We start from the raw sequence: 24,448 nt of genomic DNA, 5'->3' as shown, positions 1-24,448 counted from the left end.
TCCTGTGGGTATGCCCAAAATGCCAATCATTATTTATTTATTTACTTCCTTATGTACTGCTCTCATGTTCGCCTTCAACTACTCGCCCTATGTACAGAGCGGCGCTTTGGTACAGAGGCAGTGACGCACCTGTTTGCCATTAACGAGCACGGTGGTGATGAAGGGGCTGATGGAGTCGACGGTGTGGTTGAGCAGCGACGAGCAGTAGCGCACGGCGCGCCAGTGCCGCAGTACGCCGGCACTGTGGTACAGGCTCTTCAGAGATTCCAGGGCGTTCGTGCCGTTCACCTGGTAACACGATCATTTCATATGATTAAAAACAATAATGCTCGTGGCGTCACGACTGTGTCAAAAATTTCAATAAAAATGTACGGGAACTAGCCTTTTTCGAAGTATAAAACTCACCTCAAACAGGGGTCCTTCTCTCTCTAACAGAATCCCCCACAGTTGGCACTGAGCGAAGATGTTCTCAAGAGACCTCAGCGCCGCCACGATGTCTGGCGTCGAGCGGTGCTTAAACGCGTCATACGAAAGATTCTCCTCACGGTACGTAAGAGTACGAGGAACATCCGTCAAGGACTGATAGCCGATGTACTCGTGCTCTAGTTGTCGGAACTGCGTGAACATTTCCGAAGGAAACTCGCCTTGGCTCATGAAGTCGAGATGCTCTGTGGGTTGATATGATTTTACTGTAGTTCTTGTTAGTAGTGGTGAGTTAGCAGAAGTAAATTCAACTAAGATAGTACGAGTAGTAGGATCTCATCCGCAACTAAAATAGTACATGTAAGACGCTTAATAAGAAGGATTTTTGTTTATTTATTTTTTACTCTAAAAGCCCCGAAACTATTTAACCCATTTGAAAAATTATTTCACTGTTACAAAGCTACACAATTCCCGAGTATCATAGGCTATATATTGTATTCGGGTACGGAAAGAAGTTCCCCAGGGACGTGGATGAACGACTGCGGGCTAACGGCTACTAATCTATAAAAAAAAGAGGAAGTTAGAGCACGTATGTCAAACTTACCCATACAAGAACTAGAGATGAGGTTCTGAAGCCTGCCAAGGCGGACCTTGACGCCGTCGCAGTGTCCCTTCTTGAGCATCGCGAACAGATCCAGCATGTGCTTGAAGTGCGGGTCGCGCATGTGTTCCTCGCGCACTAGCAGGCACACTGTCGGACGGCCAGACAGACGCCAGTATCTATGAAACAATTCATATATAATTCATAAGCGTCGAGGACACTGCAGCTGGTCTCGAAGATCTGCCAGCTTAGCAGGACATATTATAGTGCACGAGCGTACGCGGACACAAAGGTACACTTTGTGTTCTCTCATTATTTTAGCGCTGCACGACAGCAATCCGATTGGACCGACAGATAAGCGCGGGACAAACAGCTTAAAGTGCTTTGCAAAGCAGGGAAGATAATTTTTTTAGTTCAAATCTAATTAATTTTCCCCTCGTCCTCCGATATAGCTATATACACATGCGTGTTCAGTAGTGTTTTCTGCGTCCATTTTGGCTGTTGTGCAGTCAATGCTAACATTTGAGTTGGAAAAGGAAACGCTACATTATAGAATGTTCTTACTTGCCAACAAACTGCAGTTCAGTCTTAATGTCGTCGATGAGTAATGCCATGTCTCTGTACAAGTAGAACTCCGACACTTCGAATATCAGCGGGTAACACAACACCGTCATGCCGCATACTCGGTATATCTGAAGCAATATCATCCCGAAATAGCAATTAATTTTTAGCCGACTTCAAAAAATTAAGATACTCAGATTAATCTGTATTTTTGTATGTATGACTGAACCACTTTTGATGCGGTTCAGCATGTTTGTCAGTCTTTAAGTTTTTTTTATTTATCTTTTCTAATGTGGGGTAATCAATATTATGTGAGAATATATACGGGCTAAAAAAGAAAGGAAGTCCTTACCTTACTAGTGCCGAGTGATCCGACCGGCCTTATTGGTCGTCCAGTGAGCTTCAGTTTAGGGCAGACCCCTAATTCTCTGTAGACATGAACTAATTGCGTGGAACTGCACACCTGTAACGATATATTAGTATGGATATACATTTTTCAGTCAAGGAGGTTCTCAACTTGACCTCGTAATAGTTATGTTACCTGAACGGGTTCAACTTCATGCGGCGTCTGCGTTTGTATGCCATAAGTGCCCATCATCGCTTGGAGTCGCATCGACTCTGCTATTAATACTACTTGCACAACCAGGTCTGTAGCTATTCCCTGAGTGACAAAAAAATATATCCTTTAATATAAATATTTTATTTCTTATTATTCTTTGATAGGGCTATAATGCATAACATAGTGCGACTTGCGGACCTAGGTGTACCTACCGAACATGCATCAAAGTGTACAATCATCAATAGCGTATATATGGAAGACTGCATATGTGTAAGATTATATGAAAGAAATAGCCAATCCGTATATTGAGCATAGCAGCAGGCATACTATATTCCATGCCAAAATTTTAGGTTCCTCCTAATACTTACAAATGTGGGCTTAGCCTTCATGATACGCATGAAAGTAAAATAATGTTCACGTTTAATTTTATTTTGGAAATACATATTTGTGTTTATATCCAATCTATTTCACAATCTATACTAATATTATAAAGCTGAAGAGTTTGTTTGTTTGTTTGTTTGAACGCGCTAATCTCAGGAACTACTGGTCCGATTTGTCCGATTTTCAGTGTTAGATAGCCCATTTATCGAGAAAGGCTATAGGCTACTTTTTATCCGGGTTCGTGCAGAGGTTTCCACGGGAGCCGGGTGAAACCGCTGGCAGAAGCTTGTTAATTATATGCCTAGTACTTTAATTTTATAAGGAATTTTAGGGGCACATTTAAGTCCGTATCCGCAAAAAACTATGAGAGTATGAAGTCGATTTGGACGGAACGGACAGTTCACAGAGCGCACTGGTCCATGTGAACGGTTCTCCTTGGAGTATCCGAACCCCGTGCAACCAGAACAGGCAGAACTCAAATTAGGGATTTAACCCCAACCACGAATCTCTAAAGAAGCTCAAAATGTTTCGTACCTGAAATGCGGAATATCGTCCGGCGCGTCTCGGTCTATTGTAGGAAGGCAGGTACCTCCTGATGGGGTCCAGCTCGTTAACGTGAAGCAAGCCGCCCGTCAGTAGCTGAGCCAGCACGAACAGGGACTGCGCCCACAGGAATAGACCTCCTGTGTCTAGATAAAAAAACTCTTCCTTTACTATTATTTTTATATGTTTTGGCTACGGAGGAGAAAAAGATGAGCGGAGATGCCGTAAGGGAGGTAGGTCAGGCGCCTTCCTGTAGGTCAAGTCACGTATGGAAGGCGTGATTAAAATGATCAGTTAGTACCTACAGCTACAAGCACCAGGCCACGAGGCGTTCGGGTTCCTTTTCAAATCAAAACTGATCAAAAATTGGTGATTTTATTTTGAAAATAATGGTCCAAAACAACGTGGCTAGTATGAAGTTAACTTTTTGACTGTGAAGTAGAGTTTTAGAAGTCAAGTTATTTTGTGCGCTATTTCTATTTATTCTGAAAAAACTGTAATCACTAATATACGTATACGTTGTCTCTAAAGGTAGCATTAAAAGCATGTTAGTACAGATTTGCGTTAAAGAAACAATTCAGGTAACTACTCAGAACAGTGGCACTTGATGTTACTAACACATTTTTGGCCAACTTGGTACCTACATAAAATATGAAGATTTATACTGTTATAATTCGTTTTGAATCATAACACAAGCTGATATTAGCAACAACTTACTTTTTTTCAGGGTTAAAAACTTGTTAGTACAATCTCCTCTAGTTAATATTGTGAAAAGCAAAAAAAAGAAATGAAGAATATTTACAGTAGACTTCGGAAAATTAATCGCAAGCGTACCTAGTACTAAAAACTTCACCGAATATTCTAGAAGTTTCATATGATGGGTTAAATACAAGAGAAAACAAGAAAATAGTTATTCATAATGTTTTTCCAATATTTTTACCTTTTTCGATACCGTCACTGGGGTGATCTGGAATTGGTGAATTATTTTGAAATAGTTATAAAGGAATATAAGTACATTATTTTATACCTACGAATTTGCCTTACGGATGTCAACCCCATTAAGATTTTAAATGTTATGAAGGCAGGAATCATATTAATCAATTAATTATTATCAGTAAGTATTTGTTTATTATTAGCTAGCCGAGATAATCGACATGTGAGTTAATAGTGTAGTTAATAAGGTAATCAAGAGTCAGTTTTCTGTGCCAATTAAACGCCTACTTACATAATTGATGCGGAAAGCATTTAACGGACGTAAAATCTTCTATTTTATGATCGATGCCTGAACACAACTTTACTTTTTGATTGATGGCTGTTTTTTCACGTTCGATAACAGTAGAAATTTGATAACTTTAAATAAAACGGCCGGAACTACCTTAGTAAAAACTATGCTCAGTAAATTTCATCCGATTTATCTGTGAAATTAAGAGAACTCACTTGCAGGCAATCGTCGCACTGAATTTGGTTCACTCCGCTCATTTTCAATACCTTCACGTGGAACGTAGTAATACCAAGGAATTACTGGATCTGAAATAAGAAAAAAATATAACTGATGAAATATGAGCATCATGGTTTGGAAGGAATGTTTTTTCCTCTTAAATCTTCCTTTTTCATAAAATTAAAAAGTCACACCTCCATATTCGTCCATATAAATTCTAGCTTTTAGTAGCTTCTGATACTCTTCTACTTGGTCGGGTAGTGTGCGGAACACGCCATCAATTATCATCATTACATAGAACAATGGCCACTCAGACTCGATGCCATCAAACTCCTTTAATTCTCCTTCATGGTAAAACCTTCTATTAGGATCTTCAAGCACGCATTTGTACCCATCCCTACTAAATCTTTTGAATCCGCATTTGCCTTGCAAACGTCTTAAAATATTATTTTTTGTTAACTGAACTAGATGCTCCTCGTGGGTAGCGAATGCCGGGAATGATACTGTGGGTAATAACGCAGCGTCAACACCCTAAAACCAAATGAAAATATTTCAACACACTGCAATACCAGTAGAGGAACTGCAGCATATTTGGAATACTGCAGGTAACTTGGAATACTTCGATATCTAAATATATATAAACGCCATCTGAGTTTTTATGCCGTAAACATAACGTCAAACGATACACAAAGCCATACAGCATTAAAAACAGGACGCTATCTTGACATTTCGGCTACCAGCCCCCAGCGAACGAGAAGCCTGATTTGAAAACTTTTTCGGTAAGAATGCAATCAGTGGTAATCATTTGCTGTAATACTCTAAATCTTTATTGTAATTATTTTAATTGCGGAGTGACCTTGTTAGTTTAAGATATTACTATGATTTTGTGAATATTTCTAGAATTAAAAATTTGACATGCAACTTTAAGTTAAGTTGGCGTGTTGTTAATTTGGAATACCGTGTTTTTTTTGCTTTTCAGTTTTTTGGGAGTCGGTTTTATTTTTTTGTAAAAGTTTCTTTTTTTGTAAAGAGCCAATGACTATAAAACATTTAGAATTCTATTAGTTTCTAAGAAAAAGTGTTAGCAATTTTCAAAGAAAAAAAATGAATATAATTTGGAATACTATATTCCAAATTAAATCTGCACCCTAAGTCAAATCACGTTTTTGGAGTATTTTTAGTTTGATAGGCATTTTGATAATATATCTGGTATTTTTTATATTTGATTGTTCTCATTATTAAAGTTTAATATTTTGACAATAATTTAATGTATTTTTTATTGAGCTATCCCGTTTCTCCTTCAATTTATTTTCAAAAAACAAACTGGTATTCCAAATATGCTTCACTTCCTCTAGTAATCCATAATCTACGGACTTGTATGTATATTACCTTAGAACTGGATTCGCGCGGCAGCATAGTTTCAAAAATACTTCTGTTGCGATTGTGAGCATCAATATCCACGTAAACTACACTCCATGACGCTCCTTTGTCACCAAATAGGTTGCAACCATTGATAGCTTCGAGAGCAGCCTTTGCCATGCCTAAAATTATGAACATCAACATCTGACTCCAAACAGGAATTGAAATACATGTATTTGTAAAGTACTGTATCAAAACTTACCAATTGAAGATGCATGGATTTCAGGCTTTCCATCATTATATTTAGATCCTCTTTCCCACATACCATAATCAGGGGTTCTGTATGCACGCTCCACATAATATACTAAATTTTGAACAAATGCCACTTCATCCTGTAAACAAAATTATGACATCCATGTCATCCACATGATTGTAGAAAACATAATATATAAGTAAATGTGTTAGTGACTATATAACAACTGCCCTTTACCTGGGTATAAATGATCTGTAGTCCAGATGTGATCATTTGCACAAGGAACAACAAGTACAGGGACACAACATCTATTTGCAGATGATGATATTGTTCATCAGAGAGAACTGGTTCCCCAGTAGTGAGATGGAACTTGACATGTAGGGCGTGAGCAGCACTCTGGCGTGTCTTGAAAGCCTCAACCCTTGCAGACTGCTTCACCCAGCACTCTAATATGCCACGCATACATTTCACTGTGCTCTGACCCAGCTCATGAGATTTGCCTCTGTCATCATCAATGCGCCTTAAAAAAAAAATCCTCACTATAATAAAAGGATCTAGGTCTCATTCTGCTTGGTAAGCTTAATTAGTTTTGCTATAGCACTGTTAATATTTAAAAAAATAGATTAAAATCTGGAGAACAACATGATATTTATTTAAAAGTTATTAATAGAGTGAAGTAGTTCCCTCAGGATGGAGTTATACCAAATATATATCACTCAGCAAAATCATTCTTGAATCAAATTATGGACTAAAATTTGTTTAAGGCATTTATCAAAGAATTAACTAAATCACATTCATAATCATTCTAGAAGGAATTGTAATTTATAAGATACTACTGGTCACCTGTATGCTTGATATAATCCCCATACAGCTGATGCACAGTAAATACTATCTCTCACACTGCCTATGTGAAGATCTGACGATAAAACTGGAAAAAGTCCAGTAATTGGACTTTGGAATCTTAATAACTGTCTTTTCACTGCAACATAATTAAATAATATGTATAGCAAAACATTTCAATATTCTTCAAATAGATTACAAGTCAGCAAACATACCTATAGCATAATATATATCCAGTTGACGGACTGTATCTTCATAATTAGATATTTTTAGAAACTGTTGCGAATTTATATCGTCAATGCTCCCTTGACGGATCATTATTTCAGGTATAGGCTGTGGTAATAAACATTACAGTATTATTTAAGCACAATGTATCAAAAAGGTTGAGACATACAGTGTAATTCTTTCTTTTAAATTTAAATAATATTTTAAAACACTAGTTTGCGAATTAAATAATTATCACTATGAATTGTTTGCAAAAAAACCTGCACGTACCTATGCCTGCTATTTAAATTAAAATAATTATAAGTGAAAAGATCATTCAACATCTAACATGTTGAGACTCAAAGTTGCATATATCTAAAATTAAATAAAAGTTCATAAACTTTTTCCTGTGCAAAAATGCTGTAGGTAATTGAGTCACGTACTACGAAACAATGAAGTGTTAATTTAGTTTATGAAATAATATGTAAGTGAACATTGCAAAAATAAAGTATCAATATTTGTTTACAAAATGTTACAAAATTTTTGGAACATTTGACATTTTGACCACTATTGTCATTCATTATTTTGACTTGACATTGATGACTGAACAGAGGTCATTCAGGAGTTGCCAGTTGCCATGACTGCAAGCTAAACTGTTCGCTACTTGAGTCGATGATCGTGTCAGCAATCAGACTAAGGGCCGATACCGTCTTTAAAATGGAAGTATTGCTGTATTTTTCTTTGTTTAGATTTACCATTTCTACTAATTTTACTGTAATACTGTATTTTTAGGTGATCTTCTGTGCGAGAGAGACAACATTCTCTGTGTCTATACAACTCTAAACTCGTACCGTGTCACACATAAGGCAAAATAGACTTTATCCCCATCGACATGTTGCTTCTTTTCGTAAAATTTTAACATACCATAATGAAAAAAGCCTTTGATTTTCTGATTTTCTATTCAGGCACGTCACGTCGTCATTCATACGGATTTTTTCAACCAACTTTTGATTTGGTAAATAAAATAAAATTTCAAAACAATCAACATAACGTTCAAGAAACAAGACCTAATTGCAACTTATTTATAATTTTACAAGTGTTTTGCAATAATTTGTAAGTGACGTGCAAATAGCAGTGACAAAATTGTGGACAAAATACAGTTGTAGTTTTAGTTGTTATCAAAACTTGATTTTCTATTTGTATCGTTATCTTTTCCAGAAAATAATGTGATGATTGTTGTCCTATTAACAGGTTGGTTGTTTTCTGCTCACGTACTATCGAGCAGTGATCAATTCTAATATAACGTCCCAAATATTATCATTTTTATTTAAACAATAAATATATTTTATGAAAATACTTGTCCGAAGATAATGAATAAAGAAACAAGCGATATATCTACAGAAAATGATAACAATAATAGCACCAGAGACACCCAAACCCAACAGGTTTATTATTATCAACAATACAAAATATGATTAATATTATTATCACAAAACAATAAATTGCACCATTTAACTTTTTTTTTATCACTAACAAACTAATAGCTTCTGTTGTGGTCAAAATTAGAAATATTATGGATTGTTTTTATTAATGATGTGTATGGGATTTAACTTTAATTAATTTATGAATGTGAAACATTGTTATGGGTATCCTATTTATTTTATAGTATTTATAGAAGAATGTGAATTTGTATGTTAAACTTTCATGGTTACATGGCTGTGCTAATTTAGATGTAATATTATTAATGTACAAAACTAGTATTGTACATTGTTTGGGTTCACTCGTAATCATTACCATAAATGGTTCTAATTAAATGTAAAAAAAAGGAATTACATTTTGAATGAGGTGAATTTCAGCAGCCAGGTATTTACATATTAATTTATTTCAGTTTGGGTTTTTACCTCATCCACAAAATTATTTACATGTTTAAAAAAAACATTATCTACTCATAATTTGTACATTAAGGGATGGTCAGGAATAAATTACTTTAAATGTGGTTGATCTTATTGTCTCACGAAACAACAACTAATAATTAATCAATGTTCCATAGGTAATTTTTTTTTGCCAACCATATCAAAAAACTGAAAAAAAATGGATAAGGAAAATAAGCATGGATGTTTTGTTATGGCTTATTTTTATTTAGCTGAACGATAATGGATGCTAAATGGTGTTCATTAGAAACTATTCTTGAGCCTCCAATTTAAAGTATTGTATGGTTTCAGGTAGACTTGTTTAACTTGATTGGAGGAAGCTGGCCACCAGCACCACGTGAGCCTGAGCGCACTGAGTATGGATTTTCACAACAGAGCCACAAACACACTATGCAGCGATCTTCACAAAGTGAACGGATCAAGTCTGTGAATTTACTGGCTCATCTAGCACCAGAGCGGCGACGCCACAAAACGAATACTAATATACCATCCTCAACAGTCAGTGAAGATCCTCAACCTAAAATGGTTCACGAACCAAAGAAGATTGAAACTGGAATTTTAGTTGGTGGGTTTTTTCATGATTTTGATAACTTTCAACTTCTACTTGATGGAAAAGACAATAAGTGTCAGATATTTAATAAAAGGATATGAACATTTTTTTATACATAATAACAAATCACTGGAAAAATGCTTGTTATCCCTCCTGTTCCTAAATGTTTCCCACTAAAAGAGAGAAGTTCCTATGTTTGTAAACAAACATGCTATCATTCAAAGATAAGAATTAACGTTACCCCTCCCCCCACTCTGGTTATTCGCCTTAGTTCCGACTATAGAAATGTAATAAGTAAACATAATGGTACATATATCGTTTGGTTTTGTTTGCCTATACAGGTATTATTTTTCGGCAAAATTCTCTTGTATATCATTTTCCTGTTGGTACCAACTTATTTTCCCCTCAAAGCCTAAGACAAATAGCAAACTAACAATTAAGTACCTATAAGGTATTCATTTTCGTATCATTTTTGAAGTATGATTCAACATGGCAAATAGATCAAATATGTGACTTTGTGTTCAATGTTAAAAGAATTCACTTCATATTGATAGATGAAGAATCTACTATTTCAACTTCTCATGCATTAAAAAATAAACCTAAGGATAGGTACTGACCGGTCTACTCATGGTTGTGGATTTGTATTGCTCTCTGCCTTATTTAATTATTGACAAACACGCAACATTATTACTAGAACATTTCGCGTAACACTCGCTTCTATCTGTTCTCCAATTATAGCTGTACGGAATCTAATTTTAGGCATTCGTGAGACTTGGGGCGACTGGCCGACTGGCACGCTTGTGCAGTGCATCGTCGACCAATAATGTCGTATTTACGTGACTTATCTATTGATGAAATACCGCTCTGTGTGCTTGAATGTGAAAGGTGTACGTTGAAATTAACTTAAAAGTTCTGAAACATTTTTTGTTTTGCCATGATTGTTTATAACGAGCCTCTGTTATTGACTCCTATTTGAGAGAAGCCGAAACTATAAACTTGAGGTTTGGTAGTGGATAAATACTAGTTCAAACTAAAAATATACCTGTATTCTGTTAATGAACTAAGGAAAAAAATGAACTGTATTTCCTCACTACCTACCTACTAATTACGTTCTTTTGTATTTACCTATTGGTTACATACTTTTTTGTAAAAAAGTTATGACGTTTTTATGAATTTTAAGATATTTGCAATTCGGAGCCGGTTCCTGAGGAGTTATATGATTCCCCGGCACTTGGGTCTCCTCGAGTTGCTCCACCGGCCAAACCTTCTCCAGTACACGAGCCCGAAGATATCGGCGTTGGATCACTGGTCGAAGTTGCGACGGATGTCGACCAACATTACTATGGCGTGGTCAGATGGATAGGGGTCATTGATGGTAAATCTCTTTCATAAATAATGCTTAAAACTTTAATCAATTTCTATTTACTTACCTATGTTTATAAAAATGGTATAATTCTTGGACACAAAGTAATAATGTGCAGGTTGTTCTAAAAAGGTAAGCATAACATAGTCAACATGGATCAATCAGATCGATAACAGATCCTGCCAAGAGAAGACAAAATCCTTTACAGTTTAGAAGGGAATGACGATGAAGGGAAAAGCGTAACCATTTACAAACCCGTTGTAGACCCAGCTCTCAAAAAAACAATTGTCTCGTCTTTAGCTGAAAATTAGTTCGTCATTCACTTTATCCTGGGCTTGTCTAGAACCTAGACTTTATACTAATCTGTGATATGTTTCAGACACGGCAACAGCCGGTGTTGAGCTAGAACAGAGCGTATGTGGCCTGGGTGACGGCAGTCGCGGCGGCACACGTCTGTTCTCGTGCGCGGCGGGACGCGCCCTGTTCGTGCCGCTACCGCTGTGCCGCCGGGATGCGCGGTTCCGCGACACGCCGCCACCCGGTCGCAGTGATCCGCACGACGCAGACCTCTCCGATCAGGTAACAATATTACGCACATTATGACGCAGCAGCAAGGGTACTTAAGTCAAATGGATGAACTATCTCTGAAAGCAAGCTGGAAGAACGATGCGTCGATGAAGACAGGATAATTTAACACATTCGTAACATACCTATTATTTAACATGAAAATTAGGAAAGAAACAGTGATAATATTTTGGTGAAATCAAAATTCCTACAAGATGAGAATTGAATCTGCATTTTACATATCTCTACTGCTGTAGTTGCAAAATAATCCCACAAAGTTACTAAAGGTAAACTAAAGCCATAATAAATTATTTCAGCCGGATTGCCCAATAGTTGTAGGTGTGGTGCCGCCACTGAGTTCGCTGGGCGAGCTGGCAGGCAAGAACCGCGGCATACAGGGACACCACAACTCTTGCTATCTCGATGCCACGCTCTTCGCGATGTTCACCTTCACCAGCGTCTTTGATGCGCTGTTATACCGCCCGCCAGAGCCCGAGGTAACTTATTTATACCAAAACATACAAGGTTGTCCCGAAACTCAATGATAACCTGGTATCAGATAAGACGTGGTGCCAACCTTCTTCTTCCTCCTGCCCTGTTCCCAATTTTTTTTGGTATTGGCGCAATATGTCTTCCTCTTCCATTCGTCATAGTGATATTCACTCCCTTCCTATTCTTGTCATCTTTCAGGCAATCCATCCATCTTTCTTTAGGTCTTCCTCTTCCTCTCCATCCATCTACATTCATACTTAGCACACACTGTTGCATGTGTATCATCCCTCTTCATTACATGCGCATACCATGACAACCTTCTACATCTCTCTGCCAACTTATAACTATATAAAAACAACGAGACTAGTATATTAATACTATATAGGGTTTTACAAAAATAAATATTTCTTACAGGATTCACCGCACTATTCCGAAGTTCAACGAGTACTTCGAGAAGAAATTGTGAATCCACTGAGAAAGCATGGTTATGTGCGTGCTGATCGAGTCATGAAGTTGCGAACTTTGCTTGAAAGGCTGTCTGACGTGCCTGGTCTGACCTCAGAAGAAAAGGTAAGTAGATGTAGATCTATTCTTCTTCTTCGGGTGACTCTCCACTACTGGAGGTTAGCCGTCAGCTCAGCAAATTCTTTCCTATCTTGTGCCAAGCGAAACAGGTCTTCAACGCTGGCAATACTCGTCCACTCTCGGATGTTCCGCAGCCAAGATTTCTTGCGCCTTCCAACGCGCCTTTTACCCTTTATTTTGCCCATCATTATTAGTTGCAACAGTTGGTATTTATCGTTTCTCAGTACATGACCAAGATAGGCAACTTTTTTGCGTTTGATGGTCTGCAACAATGCCCTGGTTTCACCGACGCGTTGAAGTACCTTCTCGTTGGAAATTTTCGTAGATCTATTATTGTACCTAAAACATACTTTTAGGTCAAAGGAATATTTATTCAAATGTAATTTATATTTCAGGACCCAGAAGAATTCTTAAATGGTTTAGTAGCACAACTATTGCGAGCTGAACCATTTCTGAAGTTGTCTTCAGGACAAGAAGCGTATTGTTATCAGTTGTTTGTGGAGAAAGACGAACATGTTTCATTGCCTACCGTACAGCAATTATTGGAACAATCATTTACCACATCTGGTGTGAAACTTAGTGAGGTGAGACTAAGAAAGATTAATATTGTTGTCTGAATTTAAAATTTTAATTTTAACGACTTTGTCTTGACTCTTAATCTGGTTGATTAAACTCATTAAATAGTGCTCCATGTTTTTATTCTTAATTTTTTTTTCACACCATACAGGTTCCAGCTGCTTTCATCATTCAAATGCCGCGGTTCGGCAAGCAATATAAATTGTACCAAAGAGTATTACCCTCGCCACTACTGGACGTGACTGATTTAATAGATGGCTGTAAGTACGTTTAAAATATTTTTCCACTACTAACGTGTTATTTAGAAGTATGATTTTCAATAAACTCACGTTAATTTTATCAAAGACTAGCTTCTGCCAGCGGTTTCACCCGCATCCCGTGGGAACTACTTCCCGTACCGGGATAAAAAGTAGCCTATAGCCTTCCTCGATAAATGGACTATCTAACACTGAAAGTAATTTTCAAATCGGACCAGTAGTTCCTGAGATTAGCGCGTTCAAACAAACAAACAAACTCTTCAGCTTTATAATATTAGTATAGATGACAATCCCTGACTACGCATGTCTGTTGCAACATGACATTGAACGGATCAATTACAGCTGCGAATCCTGCCTCCTCCCCGACTTGGGGTGGTAAATCGTGTAAGAAATAGGCGAATATGCTCTCTGGTGGCCACATAGGTATTCTATGATCGATAGACGCGGTAAATGCTGACACGTGCAGCAATATACAGACTAAGATGACGCGAGTGACGCGCATGACGCGCGTGTGACGAGACCGTGAAATAGGTCTTTTTACTTTTGGTTGTTTGACTTTTTAAAGGGGCGTAGAGAGCTTCTTATTGTTCCTGCCCTATTCCCAAGTCATTTGGGGTCGGCGCAGTGTGTATTTTTCTTCAATTCCTCTCTGTCATACTTCATAGTAACATCCACTCCCTTCTTATTCATGTCCTCTTTCAGGCAATCAATCCATCTTTTCCTCGGTCTACCTCTGCCTCTCCATCCTTACACATTCATACTTACCACACTCTTTGTAACATGCGTTTCACACCGTCTCATCATAGGCGTCGTCCTAATTGGGAGCGATCGTGCGATGGCGCGATGCGTTTTTCATCTAAGACGTCGTCCTAATTGACAGCGATTGTACAATGACACGATGCGTTCTCGTCGTTCGATGAGTTCAAACATACAGATTTCATCAGAGTGTCCTATTTGAACCTCGCAAGTGAGATAGTGAGATCGTGAGATGAAAAACGCATCGCGCCATCGTGCGATCGCTCCCAATTAGGACGACGCCATATGCCCATACCACGACCAAATGACCTCTTATTTTTTCTATCACTGGTGCTACTTTAAAAAAAGAACACTGCTACTCACACCACTGGAGGCGCGGCGGTGCGCATTTAACGACAAAAATTTAATATAAACCCTAATTACCTTGACATACGGTCTACAAAAGAATAAATTCGCATGCGGCGCTCGGAGCACCTTCAAGCTACTAAAAGAGCAAACGCGCAAGTCAAATTATTTTTATTAAAAAAACATGGAATTCATCTTCCAAAAGTAGTCATTAGTTTATTGATTAGTGCTACATTGTCATCGCATTTCAGTCTTCTTCTTCATCGTGGATACGTTAAAAAATTAAGTTATTATGGAATATGAGTACCGTGGTGCAGCAACGCGGCACAAGCGGCACGTAACATCAACGACGTTTACGGAGCTAACACTGCTAACCAACGCACCACCTGTTATTGGTGTGCTCGCTTCCGTTTTGGAAATTTCGACCTGAAAGTTGAACCGAAGACTTTGGTCGACAACGATGAATTAAAGGCGATTGTGGAAGCTGATGATACACAATCTACGGCTAAAGCTTTCGATGTTAGCGTCAAAACAATATTGATCCATTTGAGTCAAATTGGCAAGGTAAAAAAGCTTAAAGGCCCCAGTACACGTTGGCCCAAGTGCGGCCAATACACGCCATCACCAATGTGTACACGGGGTATTGGTGCAGGTTGGCGGACATTTGTCAAGGTTGGCGCGCATTCGGCGAGTTGTCGGTTTTTTGGGCACACATCAAAGGAATCGTGGCCCAGCTTGGCGTGTGGTGTTTACACATTCGGCCAATGTTTAGTTCGTCACCGGCCGCTGAGGATAGTACACTTTTGTGTTGCGTATAACTACTATAAATAAAGTAGTAAATATAGTAGTGTAGTATAATATAAATATAGTATATGACAGCGCGAGGCTCCCAAAACTCCATAACCACGGATCCGATTTACATCAGACGCGGAATATTTCAGGGCGACTCCCTCTCTCCTTTACTATTTTGTTTGGCAATCAATCCTCTTTCATACATACTTAACAAATACGAATTAAAAGGGTACAAACTTAGAGATAGTTACTGGATCAATCATTTACTTTACATGGACGATTTAAAGATTTACACAAACAGTAGAAATAACCTGAAAGTTTTATTAGACAGTGTAGAGATATTTACAAATGACATAGGGATGAGATTTGGGCTTGATAAATGCAATATATTACATATAGACTCAGGACAAAGAAGCAGCACAATAGGAGAGGGCCATATTTTATTAAGTGGGGATACATTCAAACAACTTGCCATAGGTGATAGCTATAAATATTTAGGAGTTCATGAATCAGGAAAAATTTTAACTTCCCGGCCAAAAGCCAAAGAGAGACGGCCCCCCAAAATCAAATGGCATCTGTTGGGGAAGGCTGAGTTGGCCCGGGAATTTAGAAAAGTAGTGGTTGATAAGATGATTGAAATGGGAGAAATGAATGAAAAGAATGTGAATGAATGCTGGAGTGGAATGGCGACGTGTATAAGGAAAGCGGCAAGAAGCATTCTAGGAGAATCAAAAGGGAATGGAGTGATAGAGAAGGAAACTTGGTGGTGGGTGGAAGAAGTGCAGAGTGTATTAAAGGAAAAGAAGATGAAATTCAAGGAATGGCAGCGGACGGAAGACAATGATGATAGTGAAAAAGCACGAAAAAAGGCTGAATATGATGAATGTAAGAAGAAAGCAAAGAAGATTGTGGCTGTTTCAAGGGCAAAAGCGCACGAGAGGATGTATGACTCCCTAGATAGCCCAGCTGGTCAAAATGACTTTTACCGATTGGTTAAATCTAGGGAGAAAATGACAAGAGATGTATGCCAGATAAGGTGTGTAAAGAATGGAGACGGAACGGTCCTTTCGAATGATGTGGAGATTAAAGGTAGGTGGAAGGAATATTTTGAAAGACTGATGAATGAAGAAAATGAGTGGAGCGGTGTGCTCCATCATAAAGCGGTGAACGAGGGCCTTGTAAGAAATGTATGTGAGGATGAGGTCAGATTAGCAGTGAATGGAATGAAAAATGGAAAAGCGATAGGGCCAGATGGAATACCAGTGGAAGTGTGGAAATTATTAAAGATGGATGGATGGAAATGGCTGGCTTTATTCTTCAATAAGTTGTTGCAAGAGGAAACTATACCAGACGAGTGGTGCAATAGTTTCCTGGTGCCCATTTTTAAGAACAAGGGTGATGTGTTGAATTGCAACAACTATAGAGGAATAAAGCTAATGTCACATAGTATGAAAGTGTGGGAGAAAGTTATTGAAAGGAGGCTGAGAGAAGAGAGTGATATCGCACGAAATCAATTCGGTTTTATGCCTGGTCGGAGTACAACGGACGCTATATTCTGTATTCGCCAATTGTGCGAAAAGTACAGGGGTGCACACAAAAACTTGCATATGGTGTTCGTTGACCTCGAGAAGGCATATGACCGGGTGCCTCGTGAGGTTTTGTGGTGGGCCCTTGAGGAGAAAGGTATACCAGGGAAGTATGTGCAGTTGATCCGAGCGATGTACGGCAGATGCCGTACAGAAGTCCGGTCCGCAGCGGGCACTACCACCAGCTTCAGTGTAGGTGTTGGCTTACATCAGGGGTCGGCCCTCAGCCCGTATCTCTTCCTGCTTGTAATGGACGCGCTTACGGCAGATATACGGGAGGAGGCACCCTGGTGTATGCTTTTCGCCGATGACATTGTTCTGGTGGGGGAGAGTGGGCCAGAGGTCCAGAGTAGACTGGAGGCATGGCGGCTGAGACTGGAGACAGTGGGTTTAAAGGTGAGCAGGAGTAAAACCGAATACCTTCATTGTGATTTTGGCGGTATTTCGGGACCCATGACCATAACCCTAGCCGGCATGCCCCTACCAGTTTGCTCCGACTTCCGGTACCTTGGTTCACTCGTCCAAAGTGACGGTGAGGTGAACAGGGACGTTACGCATCGGATCAATACTGGATGGATGAAGTGGCGACAGGTAACTAGCGCTATTTGTGACCCGCGGATGCCCCTCAAACTGAAGGGCAAAATTTACAAATCCGTCATTAGACCTGTCGTCCTGTATGGATCGGAGTGTTGGGCATTGAAAAAGAGGGACGAGAAGAGAGTGCATGTAACAGAAATGAGAATGCTGAGATGGATGTGTGGTGTTACAAGAATGGATAAAGTGAGGAATGATTACATTAGAGGAAGTCTGAAAGTAGCGCCAGTTACAGAAAAGATGAGAAGTAGAAGATTGTCGTGGTATGGACATGTAATGAGGAGGGATGATACGCATGCAACAAAGTGTGTGCTAAGTATGAATGTAGATGGATGGAGAGGAAGAGGAAGACCTAAGAAAAGATGGATGGATTGCCTGAAAGATGATATGAATAGGAAGGGAGTGAGTGTCAGTATGACGAGTGACAGGGGAAAATGGAAGAAAATGACATATTGCGCCGACCCCAAGTAATATTTGGGAACAGGGCAGGAGAAAGAAGAAGAATCAGGAAAAATAGAACATAGTGTTATTAGGGATCAAATAACCAAAGAGTATTATAGAAGAGTTAAAAAATTACTAAACACGCAACTCACATCCCGTTACCTTATTAAAGGTATCAATACTTACGCAATTCCAGTGTTACTATACTCTTTCGGAATAATAAACTACAAAAGCAGCGATCTTAGAGCAATAGACATAAAAACTAGAAAATTATTAGCAATAAATAAAGCACACCAACAGAAAGCAGACGTACAGAGGCTTTACTTACCAATAGCACAAGGAGGGAGAGGACTTTTAAATGTAGAATATATGTACAAAACACAAATACTTAAATATAAACAATACCTCAATACAAATAGGGACCATCTCATTGAAACAATAACGAAACACGATAAAAATAGGGTTAAATACTCAATAATAAAAGAAGCAGAGGAAATAGAAACACAGCTACACTTAACACAAGGAAACCAACACACAGACAAAGAAATCAAAGAAGCAATAATTAAACAACAAAATACAGTATGGCGAAGTAAGCAATTACACGGACAGTTTCCCAAAAAAGTACTAGATCAAGCTAATATAGACAGAGAACTTTCGTTTAAATGGATTAAAAAACAACAAATTCCACCAACTATAGAGTCATCCATTTTTGCAATACAAGATCAAGCCGTTATGACCAAACAACATCAGCGCGATATATTGAAAGAACCAGTAGACGGAAAATGCCGCCTCTGCGTCACTAAAGACGAAACTACGCAGCATATTATATCTGGTTGCGAAAAATTAGCGGGGACCTACTATGTCCGACGACATAATAATCTTGTCCAATACGTCTACTGGTGTCTTGCTAAAAAACATAAAATAGAAGTTGCCAACCTCTGGTGGAAGGAAACACTAGTGCAACCACAAGTAAGAGAAAACGAAACAGCCAAAATCATGTGGGAAATGCCCGTCCAAACCGATGTCACTGTTACACACAATAGACCAGACCTTATATACACGGATAAAACTAGTAACAAAACATATTTAATAGATATCACCGTACCGTCAGATTACAACATAGGACCCAAAGAAATAGAAAAATTAAGCAAATACCATCTTCTGAAAACTGAAATCAGCCGGCTGTGGAATACACAAACGGCTGTCATTCCGATAGTAGTAGGCGTAACGGGCATCGTTGCAAAAAGCATAAAAAAATACATAGACCAATTAGACGCATCAATTAACATTCACATACTCCAAAAACAAGCAGCCATACATTCATCTATCATACTCAGCAAAGTATTAGGAGACACAGTATTCGTACGAACAGCAGAAGAACAACACTCACACACTGACACACAAACACCAGACACACAAAACACGCATCCATCACCAAGCACGCAAGCGGGACCAGCCATCCAGGAACAGAACACACAGCCACCATCTAACACCGAACATTCGTCATCATCACAGCCTAGAAGAGGAAGAAGAAGGATAAGAACAACGCAAACAAACACATAATACATAATACATACACATTATATAATAAATAATACATACAAAATACTTATATAAAATCTAAATAAAAAGACTAGGGGGGACATGGGTATCTTTTTTTCCGCGGGCTGCGGAACGGGATACCTATTAAAACCGGCATAAAGTCGAGAAGGTCAAACCTACCCAATATAAATATAGTAGTACAGTATAGTATAAATATAGTAGTGTAGTACAGCGGTTCCCAAATGGGGTTCCGCGGAACCCTGAGGTTCCGTGACAGGCCCTCAGGGGTTCCGTGGAAAATTCAAGATTTTCATATGGTAAATCGTTTCACTTTTGACAATATTAAAATATTATTCATTTTCAATTAAATTGTTTTAAAATATTGAAATCCAAAATTCCATTTAGGCACCATGTAGGTGGGTACCACTCGGGAGTGTAAGTACGATTTCGCGACAAGTGGCGGGGGAAGGCCACGGCAGCAGATAATTTAATTCCGTTTTTTACAAATTGTAGATTAACTTAATACCTCCAGGTCTTCGGCAATCGGCAAAAGTAGGTAGCGAGTCGGCCAAAAATCACCGCATTTTTTGGGCTTATTTCATCGTCAGGATTATAAGTTTTCATACATTTGACAGGACGTGAAATGACAAGGCATTTCCAGTGGCTATTTTTAACATGAATTTGTGACATTATTTCCAATTTTTGCACCTCCGCGAATCCGAAAATTTCGCGCTCGCTTCGCTCGCGACTCCATGTAGGACTCTTTTGTGTTCGTTTAATTGCTCAGGTATCCAACAACGAAAAAATGTAGCGCTCTTCCGTCGAGGTTTCCTTTGATGTTTATTTTTTATTCCTCTGGTTCAGAAAAAGCAATAGCGCTTTCTTCGCTAGCTGCTTCTTTTTCATTTGCATTTGCTTTTTTTGTGTGAATAATGTACTTTTTGAGACCTTATTAATTCACAGTCGTTTTGTTTATTTTGTGTAGGTACTAAAAGTAAAAAAAAATCGCGCTCGCTGCGCTCGCGATACCGGCTACCGCTGGATGTCTTTCAATGCTAGCGGGTGCTTGGAACTTCTTCTTTTAGTTAAAGAAATCGCACTCGCTCGCCTCGCACCTGTACAAACCCAATCTATTTCTTTTTGCGTTTACTTTGTCAATCTTCAAACTGAAAACTATTCACATAATACACAAAGTCAAGGTCGGCTAAATTGTTTTCCGGCTCGTGCGACAGATAGCCATGCTACGCCTGAGTATACTGAATATGTCTCTAACCATATAACCATTTGGTGCGCTACCACACGCCACGAGCCGTACCTAAGTGTATTTACGTCTTTAGTTTACTTCTTACTTAAGCTAAGGTTCCGCCGAAAAATGGTGAAACGAAAAGGGTTCCGAAGCCAAAAGAATTCGGGAACCGCTGGTGTAGTATCTATACAAATAAACAGCCGCAGCCGTAACTACCTCGACGTCCATCGCAAGTGGTTTGCCAGGCAGCAATGAGCCATGCGCCAATGTGTAAACACCATTTGATCGTGGCCTACATTTGTGCATTGCAAAGCTTGGGCCAACACAGGCAAACGTGTACTGGGGGCTTAACAAATGGGTGTCCCACGAACTCAATGAACGCTAGCGCGAAGTACGCGTCGAGACTGTTGTTTGAGAATGTTTTTTTCCGTCGTCCGCCAATCACCAGACCTTGCGCCCACACACTACAACTTTTCCAGAATTTGGATAAGTTTTTGACGGGTAAAAAATTCAGTACCCGAGAGGCAGTAAAAAATGCCTTTGAACAAATGGTTGCCTCCCATGCAGCTAATTTCTTTAAGAAGGGCATCAATTCACTGCCACTGCGTTGGCAAAGAAGCATTTATTGCATGGGTAATTACTTCCATAGATACAAATAAGAAATACGTGAAAAAAAAAACGTTTAAATTTTTTCATACAAAACGGCAATTTCATAGGTAAAGACCTATTATTAATAAATTTTTGCCTTCAAATGCGCTCCGCCGCGCTTCCAGCGGTAGGTATGCGCTGGGCCTATTCCTGTCTCACCTGGGAGTAGTGATAGTTCTTCTATATAACATTTTCTACCTCTGTGTATGCAGTGCCGCGCCAGTGCACAGTGTGCGGGTCGCTAGCGCGCTGGGAGTGTGCCGCGTGCGCGGGCGCCGCGCTGGAGGCGGGCGCGCTGTGCGACAACTGCCGCCGCGTCGCGCACGCCACCCGCCCGCACCACAAGGTACCTCTGTGTATGCAGTGCCGCGCCAGTGCACAGTGTGCGGGTCGCTAGCGCGCTGGGAGTGTGCCGCGTGCGCGGGCGCCGCGCTGGAGGCGGGCGCGCTGTGCGACAACTGCCGCCGCGTCGCGCACGCCACCCGCCCGCACCACAAGGTACCTCTGTGTATGCAGTGCCGCGCCAGTGCACAGTGTGCGGGTCGCTAGCGCGCTGGGAGTGTGCCGCGTGCGCGGGCGCCGCGCTGGAGGCGGGCGCGCTGTGCGACAACTGCCGCCGCGTCGCGCACGCCACCCGCCCGCACCACAAGGTACCTCTGTGTATGCAGTGCCGCGCCAGTGCACAGTGTGCGGGCCGCTAGCGCGCTGGGAGTGTGGCAAAAACTGACAACCTTTGGCTGGGACCTTGGCAAGGTCGGGCGAAGCGCGCGAACGTGGCGTTCATCGTTCATTCTACGAGCGAGGCTCGCGCAATGGCCGATACGCTTGATACGCGCACTGGCCTCGCGAGGCAACGTGCTCAGACAGTACGCAACTAATGTTAGTCATTAGCCGCGTACTGTCTCTATCTATGTCAATTCGGAGGTGTTGGGTAATTAATTAATCGTTATAATTTTCAGGCCACTCCTCTCAATGTGTGCGAGGAGTTTGCAAACATTTTGGAGTCTTGTCCGGTACCGCGGGTGTACATGGAGCTGTTTGCAGTTCTGTGCATTGAGACTAGTCACTACGTGGCCTTTGTAAAGGCAGGGGTCGGACATGACGCTCCCTGGTGCTTCTTCGACTCAATGGCCGATAGAAAAGGTGAGGATGGTTTTATTTAATGATCGTGTTGTGTGATGTAGTTTTAATTGGGTATATTGAAGATATTATTTTATGGGCGTATAATTATTATTAACTAGCTGACCCGGCGAACTTCGTACCGCCTAATTTATTGGAGGCATATTTAGTGAGTCACAAATACACGACACAATACTTTTTTTTAATTTTCGCATTCATTCATTTTTCCTTATTTGCTCACCGTTTAGACTAGAGTTGCCACGAATAGTGATTTGGCCGAATACCGAATACCGAATATTCGGCAGCACTGTCGGCCGAAGCGCCGAATATTCGGCGCGTAAATAGGTACATGTTGTTGAGCACGTGCCGCTCCGTGCGTAGGTAAACAATAAAGAGACAAGTCGCAACCTGTCTTCCTTATTCCGATGCATAGGCGTAGGTAATGATGAGGAGGACGTGGAGAAGAATGCTGTGGCAAATGAGTTGGATTATTTGAAAACAACTCGCCTAGATCGGAAGGCTGATCCTTACAAGTGGTGGTCAGCAAACGAAAAACAGTTCCCAAACCTGTCGAAATTCGCTAAAGTTTATCTTCTCCAGGGAGTAGCGTGTATAGTGAGAGGTTATTTTCAGAAGCTGGTATCATTTACGACGAAAAACGTAATTGTTTGTTACCAACAAATGCAGCTTGTTTTTATTCATCACAATTTACCACTAATAAATTTTACTTACTAAAATATTTGCGTTTGCGTACTATTTTGTTTTTTATTTTATTTTGGTAATAAATATATATAATTATGAGTCCTTTTTTTTCATGTTTTGATATTCGGCCGAATACCGAATATAAAAAAAAGGGCCGAATAGGCCGAATACCGAATAGTTGCCGAATATTCGTGGCATTTCTAGTTTAGACCTACCCTGGGACTACGACAAACATTTTAAAACCAAAATCAGCTCAATCGGCCTAGCCGTTCTCGAGTTTTAATCAGACTAACGAACAACAATTCATTTTTATTTATTACTAGCTGATCCCGCGAACTTCGTATCGTTCAAACCTTCCCTGGACCTCTACAAACATTTTAAAACCAAAATCAGCTCAATCGGCCCAGCCGTTCTCGAGTTTAATCAGACTAACGAACAACAATTCATTTTTATTTATTACTAGCTGATCCCGCGAACTTCGTATCGTTCAAACCTTCCCTGGACCTCTACAAACATTTTAAAACCAAAATCAGCTCAATCGGCCCAGCCGTTCTCGAGTTTAATCAGACTAACGAACAACAATTCATTTTTATTTATTACTAGCTGATCCCGCGAACTTCGTATCGTTCAAACCTTCCCTGGACCTCTACAAACATTTTAAAACCAAAATCAGCTCAATCGGCCCAGCCGTTCTCGAGTTTAATCAGACTAACGAACAACAATTCATTTTTATTTATATAAATAGATAATTATTATAAATAAGTTATGTTACGTGTACAGAGAAAGATTGCTAAGTTAGTATATGTTATGGGTGCGTTCATTAGTCGTAGCACTCGTAGCGTCTGAACAGTATTAAAAAGTAGTGTTGGTGAATGCAGGCGAGCGCAACGGCTACAACATCCCGGAGATCGTGTGCACGGCGGAGCTGGGCGCGTGGCTGGGCGAGGAGGGCGCCCGCGCGCCCGCGCTGCCGGCGCACGCCAAGCGCCTGCTCTCCGACGCATACATGTGCTTCTACCGCAGCCCCGACGTCGCCATGTACCGGTAGCCACACACTATGTACTTCCATACACTAATTATGCAATACATACTATTTATTTCACATACTCGTTCTTTTTGTTTTTTTACCCCGAATCTAATGAAAATGTTTGAAACCACCTAACAAACAAACATCAATAAGTTTATCGTCCTACATAA

The 24,448-nt window shown here is 39.9% G+C and overlaps 2 protein-coding genes across 11 annotated transcripts in view; one reads left to right on the top strand and one right to left on the bottom strand.

Moving 5' to 3' along the window:
* Positions 1-10,321, bottom strand: part of LOC124645665 (probable phosphorylase b kinase regulatory subunit beta) — a 25,110-nt gene extending 14,789 nt beyond the window's left edge. The window contains exons 1-16 of one of the 5 annotated variants that reach the window (XM_047185503.1): positions 10,261-10,321; positions 7,174-7,291; positions 6,962-7,097; positions 6,356-6,638; positions 6,128-6,257; positions 5,896-6,047; positions 4,701-5,037; positions 4,506-4,595; positions 4,009-4,035; positions 3,060-3,214; positions 2,127-2,246; positions 1,938-2,048; positions 1,589-1,716; positions 1,028-1,203; positions 406-668; positions 130-288 (exon numbers count right to left, since the gene is read on the bottom strand). In XM_047185503.1, coding sequence (XP_047041459.1) covers positions 130-288; positions 406-668; positions 1,028-1,203; positions 1,589-1,716; positions 1,938-2,048; positions 2,127-2,246; positions 3,060-3,214; positions 4,009-4,035; positions 4,506-4,595; positions 4,701-5,037; positions 5,896-6,047; positions 6,128-6,257; positions 6,356-6,638; positions 6,962-7,097; positions 7,174-7,291; positions 10,261-10,272 — 2,397 coding nt within the window. In that variant the 5' untranslated portion in view covers positions 10,273-10,321. The other 4 variants (XM_047185505.1, XM_047185501.1, XM_047185504.1 and 1 more) reach the window with 4 other exon arrangements.
* Positions 8,011-24,357, top strand: LOC124645667 (ubiquitin carboxyl-terminal hydrolase CYLD). 6 transcript variants are annotated; one of them, XM_047185512.1, is made up of 12 exons: positions 8,134-8,275; positions 8,414-8,607; positions 9,385-9,658; positions 10,824-11,018; positions 11,386-11,585; positions 11,888-12,067; positions 12,477-12,632; positions 13,043-13,231; positions 13,375-13,483; positions 21,643-21,776; positions 22,390-22,573; positions 24,130-24,357. In XM_047185512.1, the coding sequence occupies exons 2-12, from the start codon at positions 8,533-8,535 to the stop codon at positions 24,297-24,299; spliced, it is 1,866 nt and encodes a 621-aa protein (XP_047041468.1). In that variant the 5' UTR covers positions 8,134-8,275; positions 8,414-8,532; the 3' UTR covers positions 24,300-24,357. The 6 variants fall into 6 exon arrangements, with proteins under 6 accessions (XP_047041467.1, XP_047041468.1, XP_047041470.1 ...); XM_047185514.1 differs by lacking the exon at positions 8,414-8,607 and adding an exon at positions 8,381-8,413 and having other exon boundaries at positions 8,157-8,275; XM_047185513.1 differs by lacking the exon at positions 8,134-8,275 and adding an exon at positions 8,311-8,413 and having other exon boundaries at positions 8,530-8,607.
* Positions 24,358-24,448: the final 91 nt, after the last annotated feature.

Source organism: Helicoverpa zea, chromosome 3 (genome assembly GCF_022581195.2).
Source record: "Helicoverpa zea isolate HzStark_Cry1AcR chromosome 3, ilHelZeax1.1, whole genome shotgun sequence".
In the NCBI taxonomy this organism is placed as follows: Eukaryota; Metazoa; Arthropoda; class Insecta; order Lepidoptera; family Noctuidae; genus Helicoverpa; species Helicoverpa zea.
This window is presented reverse-complemented; position numbering and strand designations above follow the sequence as displayed.

Bases quoted from the DNA above. Each gene is read 5' to 3' on its own strand.
- LOC124645667 (XM_047185511.1), top strand. From the start codon at position 8,091: ATGAAAAAAGCCTTTGATTTTCTGATTTTCTATTCAGGCACGTCACGT. The intron at 11,019-11,385 runs GTAAATCTCTTT...GATATGTTTCAG, and splicing joins ATGGATAGGGGTCATTGATG to ACACGGCAACAGCCGGTGTT. The intron at 22,574-24,129 runs GTGAGGATGGTT...TGGTGAATGCAG, and splicing joins CTCAATGGCCGATAGAAAAG to GCGAGCGCAACGGCTACAAC.